The 18,109-nt window shown below is 41.3% G+C and overlaps 1 protein-coding gene across 1 annotated transcript in view; it reads right to left on the minus strand.

Moving 5' to 3' along the window:
• Positions 1-4,165: 4,165 nt before the first annotated feature.
• The window catches only part of NUP160 (nucleoporin 160), a 43,552-nt gene continuing 29,608 nt past the window's right edge, over positions 4,166-18,109 (minus strand). Inside the window, exons 21-36 of the mRNA XM_052652493.1 lie at positions 17,583-17,652; positions 16,900-16,998; positions 16,063-16,182; positions 15,496-15,591; positions 15,305-15,399; positions 15,115-15,211; positions 14,919-15,024; positions 12,031-12,191; positions 10,748-10,808; positions 9,836-9,946; positions 9,538-9,661; positions 8,749-8,850; positions 7,930-8,071; positions 6,666-6,791; positions 5,833-5,937; positions 4,166-5,149 (exon numbers count right to left, since the gene is read on the minus strand). Of these exons, the coding sequence (XP_052508453.1) occupies positions 5,060-5,149; positions 5,833-5,937; positions 6,666-6,791; positions 7,930-8,071; positions 8,749-8,850; positions 9,538-9,661; positions 9,836-9,946; positions 10,748-10,808; positions 12,031-12,191; positions 14,919-15,024; positions 15,115-15,211; positions 15,305-15,399; positions 15,496-15,591; positions 16,063-16,182; positions 16,900-16,998; positions 17,583-17,652 (1,705 nt within the window). The 3' untranslated portion in view covers positions 4,166-5,059. The remainder of the gene's footprint in view (positions 5,150-5,832; positions 5,938-6,665; positions 6,792-7,929; positions 8,072-8,748; positions 8,851-9,537; positions 9,662-9,835; positions 9,947-10,747; positions 10,809-12,030; positions 12,192-14,918; positions 15,025-15,114; positions 15,212-15,304; positions 15,400-15,495; positions 15,592-16,062; positions 16,183-16,899; positions 16,999-17,582; positions 17,653-18,109) is intronic.

Raw genomic sequence — 18,109 nt, forward strand, 5'->3', positions numbered from 1 at the left:
GCCACTTGGAAATATTAGCAAGCCTGAGGGGCTCAGAGACCTGCGTTGCTTGGGACAGGACTCAGGTAGTCAACATCTAGGAGCAGAGTCAGGAAACCTGCATTCAAGCCCTATCTACACTGTGCATTGGCAGCAGAAGCCAGAGCAAGAGGCTTTAGTCTGCTGACTCTCGCTGTTTATAAACATGCGATCGTGCCTATCTCAAAGGATGCCAGCAAGATTAAATGAGATGTTTGCAAATGTCCTAAAACTGGGCACACACGGCACTCAGCAGGCCTTCGGTGAATGGTACCTATTATACGCTTGCTTTAGTGTTAAGAGTATATGAAACACAGAAGTCTTTTCAAGTTCTAAATAAGCAGGAAGCTAGTGGGGATAATGAGCAAAATGAATGCAGAGCTGGCTAGAATCAGAGGAGGGGATATGTAGGAAGTTTAGAAACCACCCAAGCTACTCTTTGTGCCTAGCTTTGATGGAACCTTGTGTGTGGCAGTAGAAAGAAAACTAAAGAGATCCTTTTAATTTTATCTTGGTCAAAACATTTTCAAGAAAATTTTATTTTTTGTGCAAAATCATTGAAGGAAAAACTAGACTTTGTTGAAAGAAACGAGAAACAGTTTTTAGGCTACTGAACATCATCAAACAAGCATCATCTTTCAAAAGCCCATGGAAAGTGTTTGGCTTTCATTTTGGTCTCACCTAGCAAAGGTGACTGCTCTCTGTTGCAGGCAACCTCAGAAATAGTGCACACCATTGAGATGCACTGAGCAACTCTGACGCTGGCTTTAAGTATCTATTTTGCTGGAAGGGAGAAGGGAGGGAAGGATGAAGGAGCAGAGTATGGAGTCAGGGGTCACCTGAGCCATTTCCCATACCTCTTCCCCAGACTCCAAAGCCTGTGATTACACTGGAGCATCTGCTAAACATCAAAAGTGAGGAAGAGTTTCGAACATTTTTCTGCTTCCAAAAAAATACACTTTCCTCTCCTGAATGATCCCTATAATAACCTTAACTTTCTACTTTTGCTACTTTATGGAAATTGTTTCCATGGCAAAACTAAATTGTGCAATTCAACTCATATATGTAAGACTTGTTTTTCTCTCTGCCTGGTTCCCCTGGAAACCTGAGTTGTATCTGCATGTCTGATTTTCACCCTACCCCCATCAACTGGCATTCAAACATGACTCCTCTCAAAAGTCACTAGCATGCACTGATGTTTCACATGTCTGAACTGGGCATTTTAACTGCATACACCTAGAAAGTAAATAATCTTACTTTCACTTGGATTCAGAGGATGAGGAGGAAACCGGTCTGTGTTTCCACCAAGGTAGCCAAAGAACATTCACACAGAGACAAACAGAGGGGGGCTGGCCAGAGGGGGGCCAGTATTTGCAGAGAAGATGCGAGGCTACCTTACAGAATCCACGGGTCAGTAAATGACTGGGGATTCACTGTAACAGCTTCAGAAAATAAATAATGTGCTCCATCACCACCTATGCTGAAAGGCTGGTTGTTGGGCTGGAAGGCAGGTTGGGCTGGCCCAAAGTTTTAACCCTATATTCACCATCACAGGATGGATCTCCCCAGGGACTATCCCTATCCTGAAGCTATGTAAGGGGCCCCATTCAGAGTCACCTTATTAGCATAACAAAGATTTCTTTCACTCAGGGTTTCACAAGGATTGTAAGCTATTTGCCAGGAATGGGGACAAACACCAAATATATTTTCTGTTATATCACATTATTTGACCTTATGTGTTCCATGGAAGTTCATTTAAATCACGAAGCCTCGTTTACTCGAAGAAATACCTTTTAGTCTATAGAAACTGGTATAGGTCATGCGAGCAATAAATTGATCTTTTGATGATGGCATTCTAAGCAGATACAGGTATATTCTTGTGGCTTAGGGTTAATGATGAGCTACTGATTATATTAAAAGTAATACAGGACTATCTTTGTTTTCAGGTACAAAGAGCTCTAAAGAATAAAATAAACTTTAGAACTTTCTATAATATATACTGTGTTCTAGCAGAAAAAAAGAAGTATTAATCAGGTTGAGGTAAATCAGGTTGTTACCTAGAATGTGTTCACTGATGGACAGCTTTGTAGAACAAATGAGCTTTGTTAGAGCACAAAAAGAATGGTTAGTATGAAACTGTGTGCTATATATATTCTATTATTAATAGAAATAATGCTAAAAAAAAAATGATGCTTGCTTCTATTGTCACAGGCCAGAAAAGTGTAACCTTGTCACATTTTGTTAAAATTTTTTAAGAACTATGAAGTTTTCTTTCAAGAGTCACATGTTTAATGGTGCATACTATACTAAGTGGCTTCAGCCATGTCGACTCTTTGCGACCCTATGAACTGTCGCCCACCAGGCTCCTCTGTCCATGGGATTCTCCAGGCAAGAATACTGGAGAGGGTTGCCATGTCTTTCTCCAGAGGATCTTCCTGACTGAGGCATTGAACCTACATCTCTTATGTCTCCTGCATTGAAAGGTGGGTTCTTTACCCCTGGTATTTAATGGTAGTTAAGTCTCTTTAGAAACCTATATACAGGTCAGGAAGCAACAGTTAGAATTGGACATGGAACCACAGACTGGTTCCAAATAGGAAAAGGAGTATGTCACGGCTGTATATTGTCACCTTGCTTATTGAACTTCTATTGCCGGGAGAAATATCAATCACCTCAGATATGCAGATGACACCACCCTAATGGCAGAAAGTGAAGAGGAACTAAAAAGCCTCTTGATGAAAGTGAAAGAGGAAAGTGAAAACGTTGGCTTAAAGCTCAACATTCAGAAAACTAAGATCATGGCATCTGGTCCCATCACTTCATGGCAAATAGATGGGGAAACAGTGTCAGACTTTATTTCTTGGGACTCCAAAATCACTGCAGATGGTGACTGCAGCCATGAAATTAAAAGGCTTACTCCTTGGAAGTAAAGTTATGAGCAACCTAGATAGCCTATTAAAAAGCAGAGACATTACTTTGCCAACAAAGGTCAGTCTAGTCAAGGCTATGGTTTTTCCAGTGGTCATGTATGGATGTGAGAGTTGGACTGTGAAGAAAGCTGAGCCCCGAAGAATTGATGCTTTTGAACTGTGGTGTTGGAGAAGACTCTTGAGAGTCCCTTGGACTACAAGGAGATCCAACCAGTCCATCCTAAAGGAGATCAGTCCTGGGTGTTCTTTGGAATGAATGGTGCTAAAGCTGAAACTCCAGTACTTTGGCCATCTCATGCGAAGAGCTGACTCATTGGAAGAGTCTGATGCTGGGAGGGATTAGGGGCAGGAGGAGAAGGGGAGGACAGAAGATGAGATAGCTGGATGGCATCACCGACTCGATGGACGTGAGTCTGAGTGAACTCCGGGAGTTGGTGATGGACAGGGAGGCCTGGTGTGCTGCCATTCATGGGGTCGCAAAGAGTCAGACATGACTGAGCAACTGAACTGAACTGAACTGAAGTACTAAAAGAGAAGGGAGTCCTTTTAAAAACAATTTATAATCAGAAAACTGTCAGAGTTGGAAGAAACAAGGAGAGATGATGCTATTAATACATCACATGGTCCAGAATACAAAACTGCAGACTCAAAGTGATGTGAAAAGTGAAGTGAAAGAATGTGCGCACCTTCTCTCTGCTCTGGTTGGAAATCAAAGTGAGGAAGATGGAAGAAAATGGACAGAAGAGCTGGTCAGTGTCTTATGAACTGCTACCATGGAAACCACTGCTTTGCTCTTCTATGCACATGAGCAGCTTTCTGGAATGGGGCCAGTCTTGAGCTACTTCTCCAGAAATGGCTACAATAGGGTTTGATAGTTTTCAGACTGCAGTTATCATCCATTAGTCACTCATGAAAATATAGTAAGTGAGAAAGCTTTCTCTCGGTCACGTATGTCTATTCAGGTCAAAATATATTCTTTGCTACAACTGGCAGTCACATGTTTATGGAGCTGCATAAAGTGCATCAAACACTTCGCATTAATCATGGCAGAGATGAAGTGAAAAAAGAACCAGACACCGCAAGATCTACAATAACAGTACCACAGGGAAACCCACGTTGTTATTTAAAATATATAATGTAAATATGATATTGACAGTATAAAAGGTAAATGCTTATGAAAAACTCAAGGAAGGTCAAAGGGCATATAAGCAAGTACTATACAGATAGTTTCCTTAAAAGATACATTTTAATATACAGAATAAAATTCAAGAGTTTATTTTTTCACGTTTCCCCCAATTGGTGGCCATGAATGCCTCTAAATCTGACCAGGAGAGTTTATATTTTGGTCCAATACATTATTAGACTACTTGTAGGATCAAGTCCGGCTTGATTATCATATAGCAGTTAATGGAATTTACCTGGAAAATATTATTTTCATAGATGATAAATTTTCAACTTTTTTCTTAGCTAAGAGTTTATTCCACTTTAGCCTCAGAATCAGATTCAAGACATCTTCCTCAACAGCTGGTCATCATGTTAGGGTTAATCTAGGAAAATTATTTACTACTTTATTGAAGATCATAAAAAAAAAATTCCACAATAAATAATGAAAAGAGTATGCAAAATCATTAGCCTCTGTCTGCAATACAGAAAATACATGTCAATTCTGGACCAAAATAATTTCATTGAAATACAAAAAGCGATAGGGAAGAATGGAAGGATTTGCACTGACTGCTTTTGGTGGTCAGCTACAACAAACCAACAACCCTCAGCTATTTTGGAAAGTGAAGGTGGGGTTTACTTTGCAGATAAAGAATGTCTTCGGTAGTTTAAAAAAATATAAACTCTAAAAAAGCTTGTGACTCATATAAAAAAGCAGCTGTCTGAGACCAAGGTTGAAACCCAGAAATCTGCGTGTTAGCACCACCAGCAAGCACAGGTCCTGTGACTCATCTTCATCGACTTTTCTCTCTTGTGCAGAATGCAGGCCGGACTGTTGTACATGTCATTTATAGGTGTAAAAGCCAGCCCGGAGTACAGGCTTCCTGTAGGATAAAGTCTCAAGCCTGAAGAGGCACCAAGCGGTTACAAAGCCTGGGCAACCGTCCAGGTCACAAGTTCCGACGATACAACAAATCCCGTGTTGCCTTATCAACTTTTTGCTGGTAGTCCTCCAATTTGTCAAGTATTTTCTGGGACAGCTGTAGGAGAAAAGAAGGGAATTGTTAGTGAATAGGTCAAGGATTGAGAAAGACTAAAGTTATCACTCTAATGTCACCAACCAGATGTCCCCTGATAAAGCTGTCAGCCACTGTGCCTCATTTAATCACCATTCAGTGCAGGAGTCTGCTCCGTGGCTCCACCGCTAGAACTGGACTTTTCTATTACATACAGTACTCCAAACCTGTTTTCGTAATGAATTTCTAACTATGCAAATCACACCAGTATTTTTAATAAAACTTTATTAGCTCTTGTCCCAGGACCAGAAAACTTATATGTGACTTAACTAATCATTTCGTAAAGGGGTAGAATTCCCTGGTGGCTCAGACGGTGGAGAGTCTGCCTGCAATTTGGGAGACCCAGGTTTGATCCCTGAGTTGGGAAGATCCCCTGGAGAAGGAAATGGCAACCTGCTCCAGTATTCTTGCCTGGAAAATCCCATGGATGGAGGAGCCTGGAAGCCTACGGTCCATGGGGTTGCAAAGAGTCAGACACGACTGAGCAACTTCACTTTCACTTTTTCATAGAGGGGCTGGGCAGCACGTGAAGGGCAATGCATGGCTTCGGCCCCTCTCTTAATCCTTGAGAACCAGAAGAGCAGGCTTTGCAACTGCTCGCACAAGGACTTATGAAATCTAGGGTGCCTCAGGAGAGGGCTGCTCACCGCGATGCTGTGACTGTTGGCAGTGTTCTCTCCCAGAGCCTGGAGGAGCTGATCGATGGCGGAGTACGGCAGCCACACCGCTGGAGCCGTGGCGGACAGCGGGAACTGAAAGGGAAAATACTGATCGTTTGAAGAAAGTCTGAAAAGTGGACCCTTTCTCCTGGGCAGTTACTTCCACAGGATTCAGTAACATGAACGCTTTTTTTTCACAGCAAGGAATTGTGTGTGTATGCATGCAAGTGCATCCATGCACACACACACGTGTGCACATAGGTACCTGACTGGATCCCTCCTCCCCAACTCTTCAACTGGGGAACTAGTGCTTTTCTTAGTTAAATCAAATGTATATTTTTAAATTCATGTCATCTTTTATCTGGAGAAGGCAATGGCACCCCACTCCAGAATTCTGGCCTGGAAAATCCCATGGATGGAGGAGCCTGGTGGGCTGCAGTCCATGGAGTCGCGAAGAGTTGGATACGACTGAGCGACTTCACTTTCACTTTTCACTTTCACGCACTGGGAGAAGGAAATGGCAACCCACTCCAGTGTTCTTGCCTGGAGAATCCCAGGGACGGGGGAGCCTGGTGGGCTGCCGTCTATGGGGTCGCACAGGGTCGGATACGACTGAAGCGACTTAGCAGCAGCAGCATCTTTTATCTTAAAGCAGGCCTAAGGCCAATTAAGGATAAACACACTCAACAAAACTTTTCTCTAAATTGTTAATGAATGATACTGTTTCCAGTCTGAAATTTAAATTCAAGTTATCTGGAAAAACCTTTGGAAAAAGCAAGTGTGATAATACAGAATTAAAGGAAATGTGGAGACAAGCCTACCTCAATCCCAAAGTACTGATGTCCTTTTCCCAGTACAGCATCCACATATTCTGAAACCAACTCCACAGCTTCTTCTAAAAGGTCATAGTTTAAGTACAGACGGAGCAACTCAGCTGCATCAACTTTCTGTAAAAAGTCAGTGGTCAAAAACATGTAGCGGTTTCCATCTAACCGGGCACTGTCCAAAGGATGGTGAGTGTCCGATTCCCTGGCACTGATGCTTTTCTTTATAAATAGACAAACACCATGGTTTGCTTATCTTGGCATGAAGGCTGGATTCCCAAGAGCCTAGTTACCTCCGGGCACCTTGCGAGGCCCTTCTTCACCTGTTCTTTGATCTAAGACGCATTTTCATTCTTTCCTACTTTGTTTTGACAGCGGTAAAAGTCAACAAAGCTTCCCAGAAATGCTGAGTACCAGAGACAACATAGTCACATTAATTCTAAGAAATACATGAAGAATCACCAACTTTCAACGCTTGAATTATATTTGTAGTAAACTCAGGGTGAGAGAGAAATGAATACAGCCTCAGTTAGGAAGGTTCTCCTAATTACCCCAATTATGCTTTCTACATTCTGATTTGATCACCATCTTAACCATTACCAACTTAGCTGCCTTCTCTACTTTCTAACTTAAGAAAACAGATTAACTTTCTTGATTTTAAGCTTTGTATTCTTTTCCCTATTCTTCCCAATGTATTTCAGAAACAGTAGTCCTCAAATTTAGGCATGCATCAAATCAAATTAGGACCTTGTTAAAAATGCGTATCCTGGATCTTATCTCCAGGCAATTTGATTCTGGAAGTCTTGGATAGAACCCAAGAATCAAATATTTCAAAGAAGCCTACCATCCAAATAATTTAATGCAGGCGGCCCGAGAACCCAGTTTTGACAAAACCTGAGAGAAACCCTGCTGCAGTATTTGAAAACTATTCCACCCACTGCTGTGATTTCTTGAGTAATGAATAGTAAATACAGTGTCCCACATTAACTCTTTGTTCTAAAATAGATACTCATTGTTCACTGGGCACACCAGCACATACTAACTTAGTCACCAACCCAGAGAACTTTAAATCTCACACCCAGTACTTCAAAGGGACTGAAACAAGCTGTTTTTAAAGTTTTCAGCTAAGATTAAGAAGCTATAAGTATCTGTCAGTATATTTCCATAAATCATCACTCTTTTTCTTTTTAATCATCTCATAAAGTTATTCTGGACGGTAAAGACCAGGTTCCTACTCTCTACAAGCTAAGGTGCCACTTACCTTGTAACTGTTTATTAGCCAGTTAGGCAGAGGAACTCCATGAGATAAGAGCTTGTTTATTACACAGTGGTGATATAAGTTATTCTGGACTTTGTACCTTTCCAGGTAAGCTGATAATAGCCGCCAGGCTTCATCTGTAGCACTTGATGAAAAGAAAGGACTTATGAGTTCCAGATTCTTAATAGGTAATTACAGTACCATTCAAAACATGTATTTACAAGGAAAACAATCCTTAGACATAACGAATCGACAATACAGCTACACGATAACTAACATTATCAGGGCCAATGTGACTTAGAGGTGGCATTAAAAAATAGATGACTTGGATTTTTGTATTTCCCAACAACCACATATGAACTCAACAATTTACTTTACTTATTTGTTCCAGATTTCTAAAACAATGAAATTGGCTCAGACCCCTGTTTCCAACCCTGATCAAGCATTAGAATCAGGTAGAAGTTCTGATTTAGAAGATTAGGGTGATGTTTTGTAATCTGTATCTTGATAGTAATTCTGGTGTGAATTTAGCGGCTGAAAAATAATGTCAAAGGACTTCATCACTGTAAAATGCCATAATTCTAAAAAAGGACTTCGTAATTGTAAAATGCTATAATTCTAAAGTGCTAAGCTGCATAATACAAATTATAAATGCAATTCAGGGAAGGGAAGGGTGCTGAGGGTTGTTAGAGGAGGATTCCAAAGACACTGGAGCACACTCCTCTGCCTAACTGGCAGAGTATCTATTTTAGAACAAAGAGTTTATGGGTGCACCGGGGAAGGATGTGGAGGTGAGCCTTTGCAGGGCTGGCAGGGCTATACCTAGACTCTTTAGTGGTGATGACTGATGAAAGCTGGTTGGCTGCTAGCCAGGCCCAGGCTTCTGCTTGCGCTGCTTCTCCTCCAAACTGCAATTTGATGCATCTGAAAGGAGAATGGTTCCACACACAGTAAATCAATTTGCTGAAATGCACATTATGTTGCTACTAAACCTGGAGATACGATGACAACTTTAGCTCCAATCTATTACTGAATTCCCTGCTGGGATATTGGCTTTCCCTCTCCTCACAGTCACGTAACTGGATGACCTGTAAGGCCATTAAGAAGTGTTAAGAGATCATTTACTTACAAGAGAAAACTGATGATGAACAATTCTGAAAGTTTATTTCTAAATCACAGACAACTTGACCAATATTTAGCTATGACGTAACATCAGTAAGAAGCACTTTTAAACAATGTGTGGGCCAAGACATGCCCTAAAGGACTGAAGAGAACACATGTCTTGTCTAAGTGGACACACAGGCTACCTACTGTCATGCAGGCATGTGGGCTTGGCAATGCCAGATTTGATTTCTTGAAAGACGCTATAAACCAAGATTAACACCCCTCCCCCACACAAAAACCTCACAGTCAACTACCAAAAAAAAAAAAAATCCAGATGACACAAAACTTCTTTAGAGTTGGCTTATAAGATACTGGCTTGCGTGATCACTGCTTCATACTAAGCAACAGTGAAGTAAATAGAAAATTAAGAATATTTTAGAAATTTAAGACTAGGAAATCAGACTACGTTAGCAAGTTAAGACTATAGAAAAGCAATTTTATACATACTTGAAAGCAAGTCCTTCAAAGACTGGCGTTAAGGGAAGCTTGAAAGTCTGACACAGTGATATGGCAGTGTCAAAAAGGCCAGCCTGAACCAAGAGAGTGACCATCTCCTCTGCGGATGAACTTCCTGCGGAAGTGGAAACGAGCTATTTAATGCAACCACTGGGACATGCCAGTGAACTGAACCCAAAGACCGCGCCCTTGGTGAATGCCCAGGATAGCGACGACACACTCCACACCCATGTGGCACACTACGTCTGCTGCCCGGGCCTGAAACGCACTGTTGGTGCCGAATGCCCACCTGCGACAGCGGCCGCCGAGGGGTCGTGCTGAGCCAGGGTGAGGCGAATGCGGGCCAAGGAGCACTCCTTCTCCAGATCTTCCAGTTCCAGGATTTCAATCTGTCTATTCGCTATAAGCCAAAGGAAAACACTGTCAATTCCCAGAGCACAAAGAAAGTGCCTGTTAGACAAACGCAACCCGTCAGCTTCCACTACACACTAAGTCACTGTCCGTTTAATTTTAGGAAGATACGGTGGAAACAAGGGGCTCAATAAAACAAACGACCCTGCTTCACTCTAGAGCCGAGTCAAGTCAAAGCACTCTAATAACAGCTTCAGGGAGGCACTTGCAAGGAATTAACTCTTACAACTGTGAAATACTGTCATCAGTAAGGGACATGCCCAAAGTGAGAGGCAGAATTAAAGCCGAGTGTGTCCAACTCTAGAGCCCGGGCTCTTTAAGGAAGGGAATCGTGGTCCAAGACTCTGCGCTCCCACTGCGGGGGATGGGGGTTCAACCCCTGGTTGGAAAACTTGGAGACTACTTGCCTCGAAGCACCATCACGAAGAAAAGGAAAAAAAGAGAAGGGAAATCATGCCTCTATAGAGACACTAAAGGAACCTGATTTAAAAAAGTATACTAAGCTGACTTGAACACGACAAGCAACAAACATACACACACCCTTTTTTAAGGATTTTCATGTCACACACAGGCATACAGGCATACGAAGTTTTCGAAGGGCAACCAGACAGAATACTGATAAGAAATTTTACCATATGTTAACAAAGTAACTACCATACATATACAATATACTATAATATGATTGTCCATACTATAATAAGTACTATATAAAAAACAAGTAAATATAAATACAACTAGTGTAGCAATTAAGTGCCATTCAGTGAAAGTCAGCCTGAGATCCCCGACTCACTTGGGGCAGCTGTGCATTCTCCATCATGATTCCTTTTAGGGGATGCTCCAGGGCGATCATACTGAAAAGACAAAGCAAGAGATTTAACTGTGAAAAATCAGTATTTTATTTTAACATCATTAACTGTGATCCAGGGCTTTCATGCTTAAATTTTCCCAGCGTAAATTATGTCTATTTCAACTAGCACAGCTCTTCTCACAAAGTTACTGGAACCTCTAGACGAAGAAACGCGGCTCACTTAGCTAAAATTGTACTGAGTCCAAAGGCACTGATTTGATGTCCATATAAACCATCTGACCTTCTTTGGTTTACAAAATTACATTCTTCACTCATAACCCTGGAAAACAGAACTATGCAGGAACTATATGCAGGAACTATACAAGTAACTGGGAGTACCCCATCAGCATGATAAGAAAAACTCAAGGTTCACCTCCTTTAAAACAGTAACAATACATTAAATTAACAAAAATGAATGAAATAAAAACAGTTAGCATTTACTGAGCACTTTCTGCAGGCCAGGCACTGTCACTATTCTATGCAATCTTACATGGGTTATCTCATTTAATACCCAAATAATCCTGTAAGGTAGATATTATTATCATCATCATTCTTATTTTATGCAAGAGGCTAACTGGACAATAAAAGATACAGTAATTTGCCTTAAGTCAGGTTGTCTAATTCCAAAACCACTCTGTAATATTTATTCAGATTATCTGATGATTTTGAACTGTGGTGTTGGTGGACTCTTGAGAGTCCCTTGGACTACAAGGAGATCAAACCAGTCAATCCTAAAGGAAATCAACCCTGAATATTCATTGGAAGGACTGATGGTGAAGTTGAAGCTCCAATACTTTGGCTACCTGATGCAAAGAGCTGACTCACTGAAAAGACCCTGATGCTGGGAAAGATTGAAGGTGAGAGGAGAAGGGGACGACAGAGGATGAGATGGTAGGATGACATCACCGACTCAATGGACATGAGTTTGAGCAAGCTCCGGGAGATAGTAAAGGACAGAGGAGCCTGGCATTCTGCAGTCCATGGGATCGCAAAGAGTCCGACATGACTTAGCAACTAAACAACCATACTTACTCCTACAGTAATTCTGAACTTGGAAACCAAAGCGGGTAGTAACATAAGACAAATGAATCACTGCAAAAATAGATTAAGTTCACAAATATCCCAGTGGAAGTTTTAAATGAAATGAAGCAAAATGAGGTATTTTCAAAAGACCAAACAAAATAAGTTAAATGATCCCCAACTTCCAGCATACAAAGTTTTCATACCACTGCACCAGATGCTGGCTGAACAATCCACGCGTACTCTGGGCGAATAAGTCGTAAGCAATTAATAGCAGCCAGATAACAGTTGCCTTGCTTCTCAAGTCCCCGGATAGTTCGAACCTCTCTGCCAAGACGCATTCCATACTCAAACATCACTGTGCCAGCTATGAGGCAATAACAGATATGAGGATTTCAAAAATGTGTCTCTTTAGAGACACAGAGAAAATCTGTCACATTTACCAAATGTTAAAATTAAAAAAAAAAAATCAAGTTTAACTTAAAACAACAAAAAATCACATGTTGCTAAGAATGTGGACAAATTGGAACCCTTGTGTTGTGCTGGAGGGAATATAAATTGGTATAGCCACTAAGGAAAACAGTTCTTCAAAAAATCAGAATTAGTTTATAATTCACCAATTCTACTTTTGGGTGTATTAACCACCCCCTCCCCCTAAAAAAACCAACTGAAAGCAGAGTCTTAAAGAATTCATTGGAGTGTTATTCATAACAAACAAAAGATGGAAACATCCAAGGTTCCATCAAAATCGTTATCAATACATCCGTACAGTAGAGTATCATAAATTCTGATGGATGCTACAAGATGGATGAACCTGAAGATGTTATGCTAAGTGAAATAGGCCAGTCATGAAAAGTCAAATGCTAGAAGATTCTGGTAGCCAAATCTGCTGACAAGAGAGTGGAATGGTGGTTGCCAGGAGATGGGGAAGGAGGGAACGAGAAGTTGCTGTTTAAGGAGTGTAGTTTCCGTCTGGCAAGGTGAAAAGAATTCTGGAGACTGGCTACACGGTCAGGTGAAGGCGCTTAGCACTACTAACCATGTACAACAGTTAAGACAGGAGTTTCTATCACATGTACTTTACAATCCCCCAAAAAGGCAGAAAAAAAGAAGTTCTGCAAACATCTAAAATGTTACTTTTCAAGTTTAGATACCACACACCCAGGTAGCACAGAACACTAGCCTGGAGAACTAGTTTCAACTCTGTGGTCACCTATCACCACCCAGGATCTGAGTGTCTGTTCAAGGTCATAAACTCTTTTTTCTGGCCGAGTCATACAGCACGTGGGATCTTTGCTCCCCGACCAGGGATTGAACATGCGTCCCCGTGTTGGAAGCTCGGAGTCTTAACCACTGGATTGCCATTGAAGACCCCCAAGATCATACTCTCATCATTGTTTTGAGACAGCATGGGACTCCAGAAACTAAACAGATTTTAAAATTCTCTTTCAGTTTTCAAACCAAATCAGACTGTTTTTCATCCCAACAAATACTTTTGAGTGCCTGGAATGTGTAAGACGTTTTTGTCAGAAAAACAGCCTTGCCCCAGAAAGATCTGGACATTAGTCCAGCTAAACTGGTCTTAATTGGGTGGATGTAACGGATGCTGTCATTGTGAAAGCAGTGAGAGATCTTGAATCGTCTATACCGCCTTTCTTGCAATAGTCAATGAACACGCAAACACGTTTTACCATTGGGAATATTAAGAACAGGCCTATGAACTATTTCCATCTATTCTTTCCAATGAAAATCAATAAGAAATTAAAAAAAATTCCTGAGTGAAAATAGTATAAAAACGTTAGTGGTTCCAAAGGGTAACCACAACAATTATCTTGTAAAATATGATCTTAACTTAAAACAGCCATGTAATCCTTTAATTTTAGCTGACCTGATAAAGATCTCATTGTCACCAAATAAATCCAAATTCAGAAACATTCTACAACACTGATTGGCCTGTCCTCTTCAAACTTATCAGTGTCATCAAAGGCAAAGTAGGGCTGATAGAATGCTCTGGATTAAAGGAGACTAAACCGACAGGACAATTAAATCCAAGACATCATCCCAGATCAGGAGGTGAGGACACTATGAGGGAAATGTACTAGCCGTGTTTGGCGATATTTAAACATGAATAGCACGTCGGAGAAGAGCACAGCATCTACATTTAGTTCACAGAATCAGTTATTTTCTCAGTTTGCGATTATGTAAGAAAACGTCCTTGAAAAGCACCTGAAGTGTTTATGCATTGAGTCATGATGCCCACACCTTACTCTCTAAAGGGTCAGCACAAGGGAGAGAAAAGAAAGGCCAAAGGCTTCCCTTGTGGCTCATCGCTAGAGAACCTGCCTGCCAATGAAGGAGACACAGGTTTGACCCCTGGTCTGGGAAGATCCCACAAGCCACGGAGCAGTTGGAAGCCCGTGCGCCACAGCTACTGAGCCTGCGCTCTAGCTGTGCTCCACAGCAAGAGGAGCCCAAACACCGCAGCCAGAGCGTATCTGCTGCTCACCGTAACTGTAGAATATCGGAGGGCTCAGCACAGCCAAAAATAAATAAATTAGTAAATCAACAACAACAAAAAGAAAGCAGAAAGAAAGGCCAAAGACAAAACTGTACAGTAACTTAAAAACCAGCCACAAAAATTCAAAGTGCCTTTAGTGAAATAAAATTTCTTCTAAAATTAGAAGAAAGATACACATAGAACGCCATCTCAATGGAAATGCTTCAAGAACATTCTAAAATGGGAGAAATATCTTTTTTTTTTGGCTGCACCAACCAGCTTATGGGGATCTTAGTTCCCTGACCAGGGATTGAACCCGGGACCTTTGCAGTAAAAGCATGGAGTCCTAATAACCACTGGGCCGCCAGGAAATTCTGGCAGAGAAGTATTTATCTTTAAGATTAACAGGTAATCTACAAAGAGGTGAAGCAAATCTTGAACTTAAACATAAGTTCCCCAAATGCTTGTAGAGAACACTTGTCCACTGGTAAAAATAAGGTAAAAATTACATAAGTCAAACAGATAATACTTTTTTATAAAGCATGAAACAATTGATTAGGCTGCCTCCCACAAAGACGACATGCTTCAAGCGCTCACCCTTCCGGTAATTGTGACGATAGATGTGAAAGGCATACAGAAGCTCATAGTAATTGTGAGTCATAAGGTCCACAGCTCTTGCCCGTGATTCAATTATTCCCACCACCTAAAGGAGGGGAAGAAGTCAGCTATCAACGTTAGCCGTAATGACAACCACCAGAACCACATCCAGCCATCAGTGGATAAATAAGATGACCTCATTATGCAGATTCACATAGGGAAACTCCACGAGATCCTGAAGTTGGGAACGTTCACAAAGAACTACCACCAGCTGCCGCAGACAATCCAACTGCCTAGAAGGAAAGGGATACGGGTGTACACCTTCCTTGTGGATTACTCAGGGCTGGTAAAATGCCTCCTCTAAGTAAGACTGTGGGTTTGATTACCTGCTGGAATCAGGAATTTGGGTCAACGCTTCATAGGCTTGGCTATTGTGCCCTAAATCCAAATGATGTTTGAAGATGCACGTCCTTAAGGTGGCCTAAGTATCAAATGTCGGGGAAAAAAGAACAGAAATCAGAACACCATACCCATGAGGAAGCTCCAGGGTAATAAACAGGACACAGTTAGTCCTCACCTGACTTTTCCAGTCATCACCTGCTTCAGTTATTGCTGATGTGGCCAACTGAATAACCAGTTCAGGCAAACCTACGACATCCAGCAGACGCAAGACCTAGGGAGAAATATGAGGGCACTTCAGGTTGGATACAATTCACTTTATTTCATGTTTCGGCTTCCCCAGGGAGCCAGTGCCTAAGAGTCCACCCCCCAACGCAGAAGACAGACTCGATCCCTGGCCCAGGAAGACCCCACATGCAGCTAAGCCACTGAGGCACAACCACAGCCTGCGCCTCTGCGGCCTGCGTGCTGCAACAAGAGGAGCCGCTGTGGCGGGAAGCCCGAGCACCGCAAGCACAGGGGCCCCTGCTCGACGCAGCTGGAGCGCCCGCGAGCAGCTAGAGACCCAGCGGGGTCGGAACTGCAAGACGCTGAGTGCAGCTTCTCGTGCTGCAGAGTAGGTCCTCGTCTACCTAGCTTATATATCAAGAGTCTATGCTAACCCCAAACTCTCATTTATCTGCTTCCCTGCCCCTGTTACATGTTTACCCAGTGTGGTGTAAGAAGGACCAAACCATGCCAGAACCTTGTCATAATATTGCAGCCGGGGGGTGGACACAATCTCTCCATCCTCTGAACGGATCAAGCGATCTAAGAATTCCTCTTTGCCCACTTCGGATGCTGCCTGGCAGAAACATTCCAGAGCCTGAAGGAATAGAAGGACATAAAATGACTTATAATAGATTGTTCCACTTCCAGATAATATGAGCCAAGAGTTCTTATACCGAGAAAAGCCGAAAAAAAGAAAGAAAATTATTTAAGTAAGTAAATGACTGCATTTACTGTTTGCTGTATTTAAATTCTCTGATGCATTATTTAATATTTTAATTTATCTAACTTTTTAATTTAATGTTGCTAATTACAAAGTAAACTTTAAGAGGATATTTGATGGATACCTGTGATACAGCAACTATAGCACCATGTTAATTTTTGTAGAATCTGAGTGGGGGATTTAGTATGAAAGTCTTTGGACTTTTATGTCTGAAAGTTTACATAACAGGATGTCAGGGAAAAAAATTAGAAATGTAAACTACCATAATGGGAAAAAAAAACCAGCATAAAAAAACATGCTATAAAAACAATGTATCTGAGAAATATTTTCGTCACAAAAATGTATCCCTATAAGCACTGCACAGGGGCAGGAGGGTTTTAAAGTATTCTTCTTCATATTTTCCTGTGTCCTAAACAATCTGTAAAGTACATGAAGCCAAACGGTCCCCACGGGTAGATCATGCCCCTTGCTGGCACTGTTAGTCTTCTTTACCCTTATCTGGAGGATTCTAGGCCTCCAATCCCCTCCCTGAGATGGAAACTGAGTGTCCTCCTTGCTCTAAAGTCTGCTCATCTTTCAGATGCAGTTTACCTTCTGTCCCTCTCCCGTAACCAGGTAACACCGTCCCAGCATAAATCGGCAGGAACCAACGTTGACTTGACACCAGGGATGCAGCAACTGAATATAGTCCTTAAAGGCAAAAAGGTGGTTTCTGATTAGAGGATAAATGTCCCTTAAGGAGATATTCATTTCCATGTTCTTCAGAGGGAGAGAAGATAGTGGTCATTCAACACAAAAGCTGTATTTCCAGAAAGCATCTGGAGGTTAAAACCAAACCCTGTTAATCCATTCTTAAATTATTAATAAGTTATTAGACACGCTAAGAAAGCAAACTGGACTCCAATAACACTATCACATGAAAACAAACACACTTTCCATCTTGGCAATCTTCCAACTTTTGGTATTTACTGGCTCAACTGACTAGATTCCAGTGAAGGATTTATATGAAGACAACGATACGTTTTCTTTCTATAAAGAGAACCCAATAGAGAGAATTAACAAAAAAGTACTTTATAAAACACTGTGTTAGGAATGATACTGCCAAGAATGAAGTAAAGAAAATCTCTCTGGTGTATGTTTCCATGTAATCCAGTGTAAATTACTGTGGGTCTTATCAGCCCAATTAAAATGCAAGAAACATTTACAAAGAAAAAAGTTCTAAAAATACCCTTCTTTACAAGAATAACTGTCCTGAAATGTTCAACGGTACTCACCTGCAATTGTACATACTGACAATTTCCCATCAAACATTCTAGAAAGAGACAACCAGGATTGCTAGGCCATCTAGTCATTGGTTAAGGGAACTGTTTACTGTTTTGGTAAAGCTTAAATATACACACTGAGCACCCAAACTCCATGAAATGGCTTAATTTTTAAAAAGAAGGTAAATAGAAGGTGGTACAACACATGTTCTTCCTACACAACTATATAGCTTTAATATTAAACACAGTGGAAAGGTTGTATACTAGGGGCCTAGTCACCTGCATTAGAATGCAACCAGCTAAGAACTAAAGCATGTATCTCACCTCTTGGTGCTCACTTCTGATTTTAGCTAGGATATTGCCCAAGCATACTAGGCCAATGGATACTCAGTACCTAACACAGGGCTTGGCACACAAAGCCATTCAATAAATATTTGATAAATGTACGCTTTAAAAGCAACCTAGGTATTAACTGTATGTGCACCAATAAAATGTGGCTCAATCCCTGAGCAAAAAAAAATTAAAAAAAAAAAAAAAAA

This window comes from Budorcas taxicolor, chromosome 15 (assembly GCF_023091745.1).
Source record: "Budorcas taxicolor isolate Tak-1 chromosome 15, Takin1.1, whole genome shotgun sequence".
NCBI lineage: Eukaryota > Metazoa > Chordata > Mammalia > Artiodactyla > Bovidae > Budorcas > Budorcas taxicolor.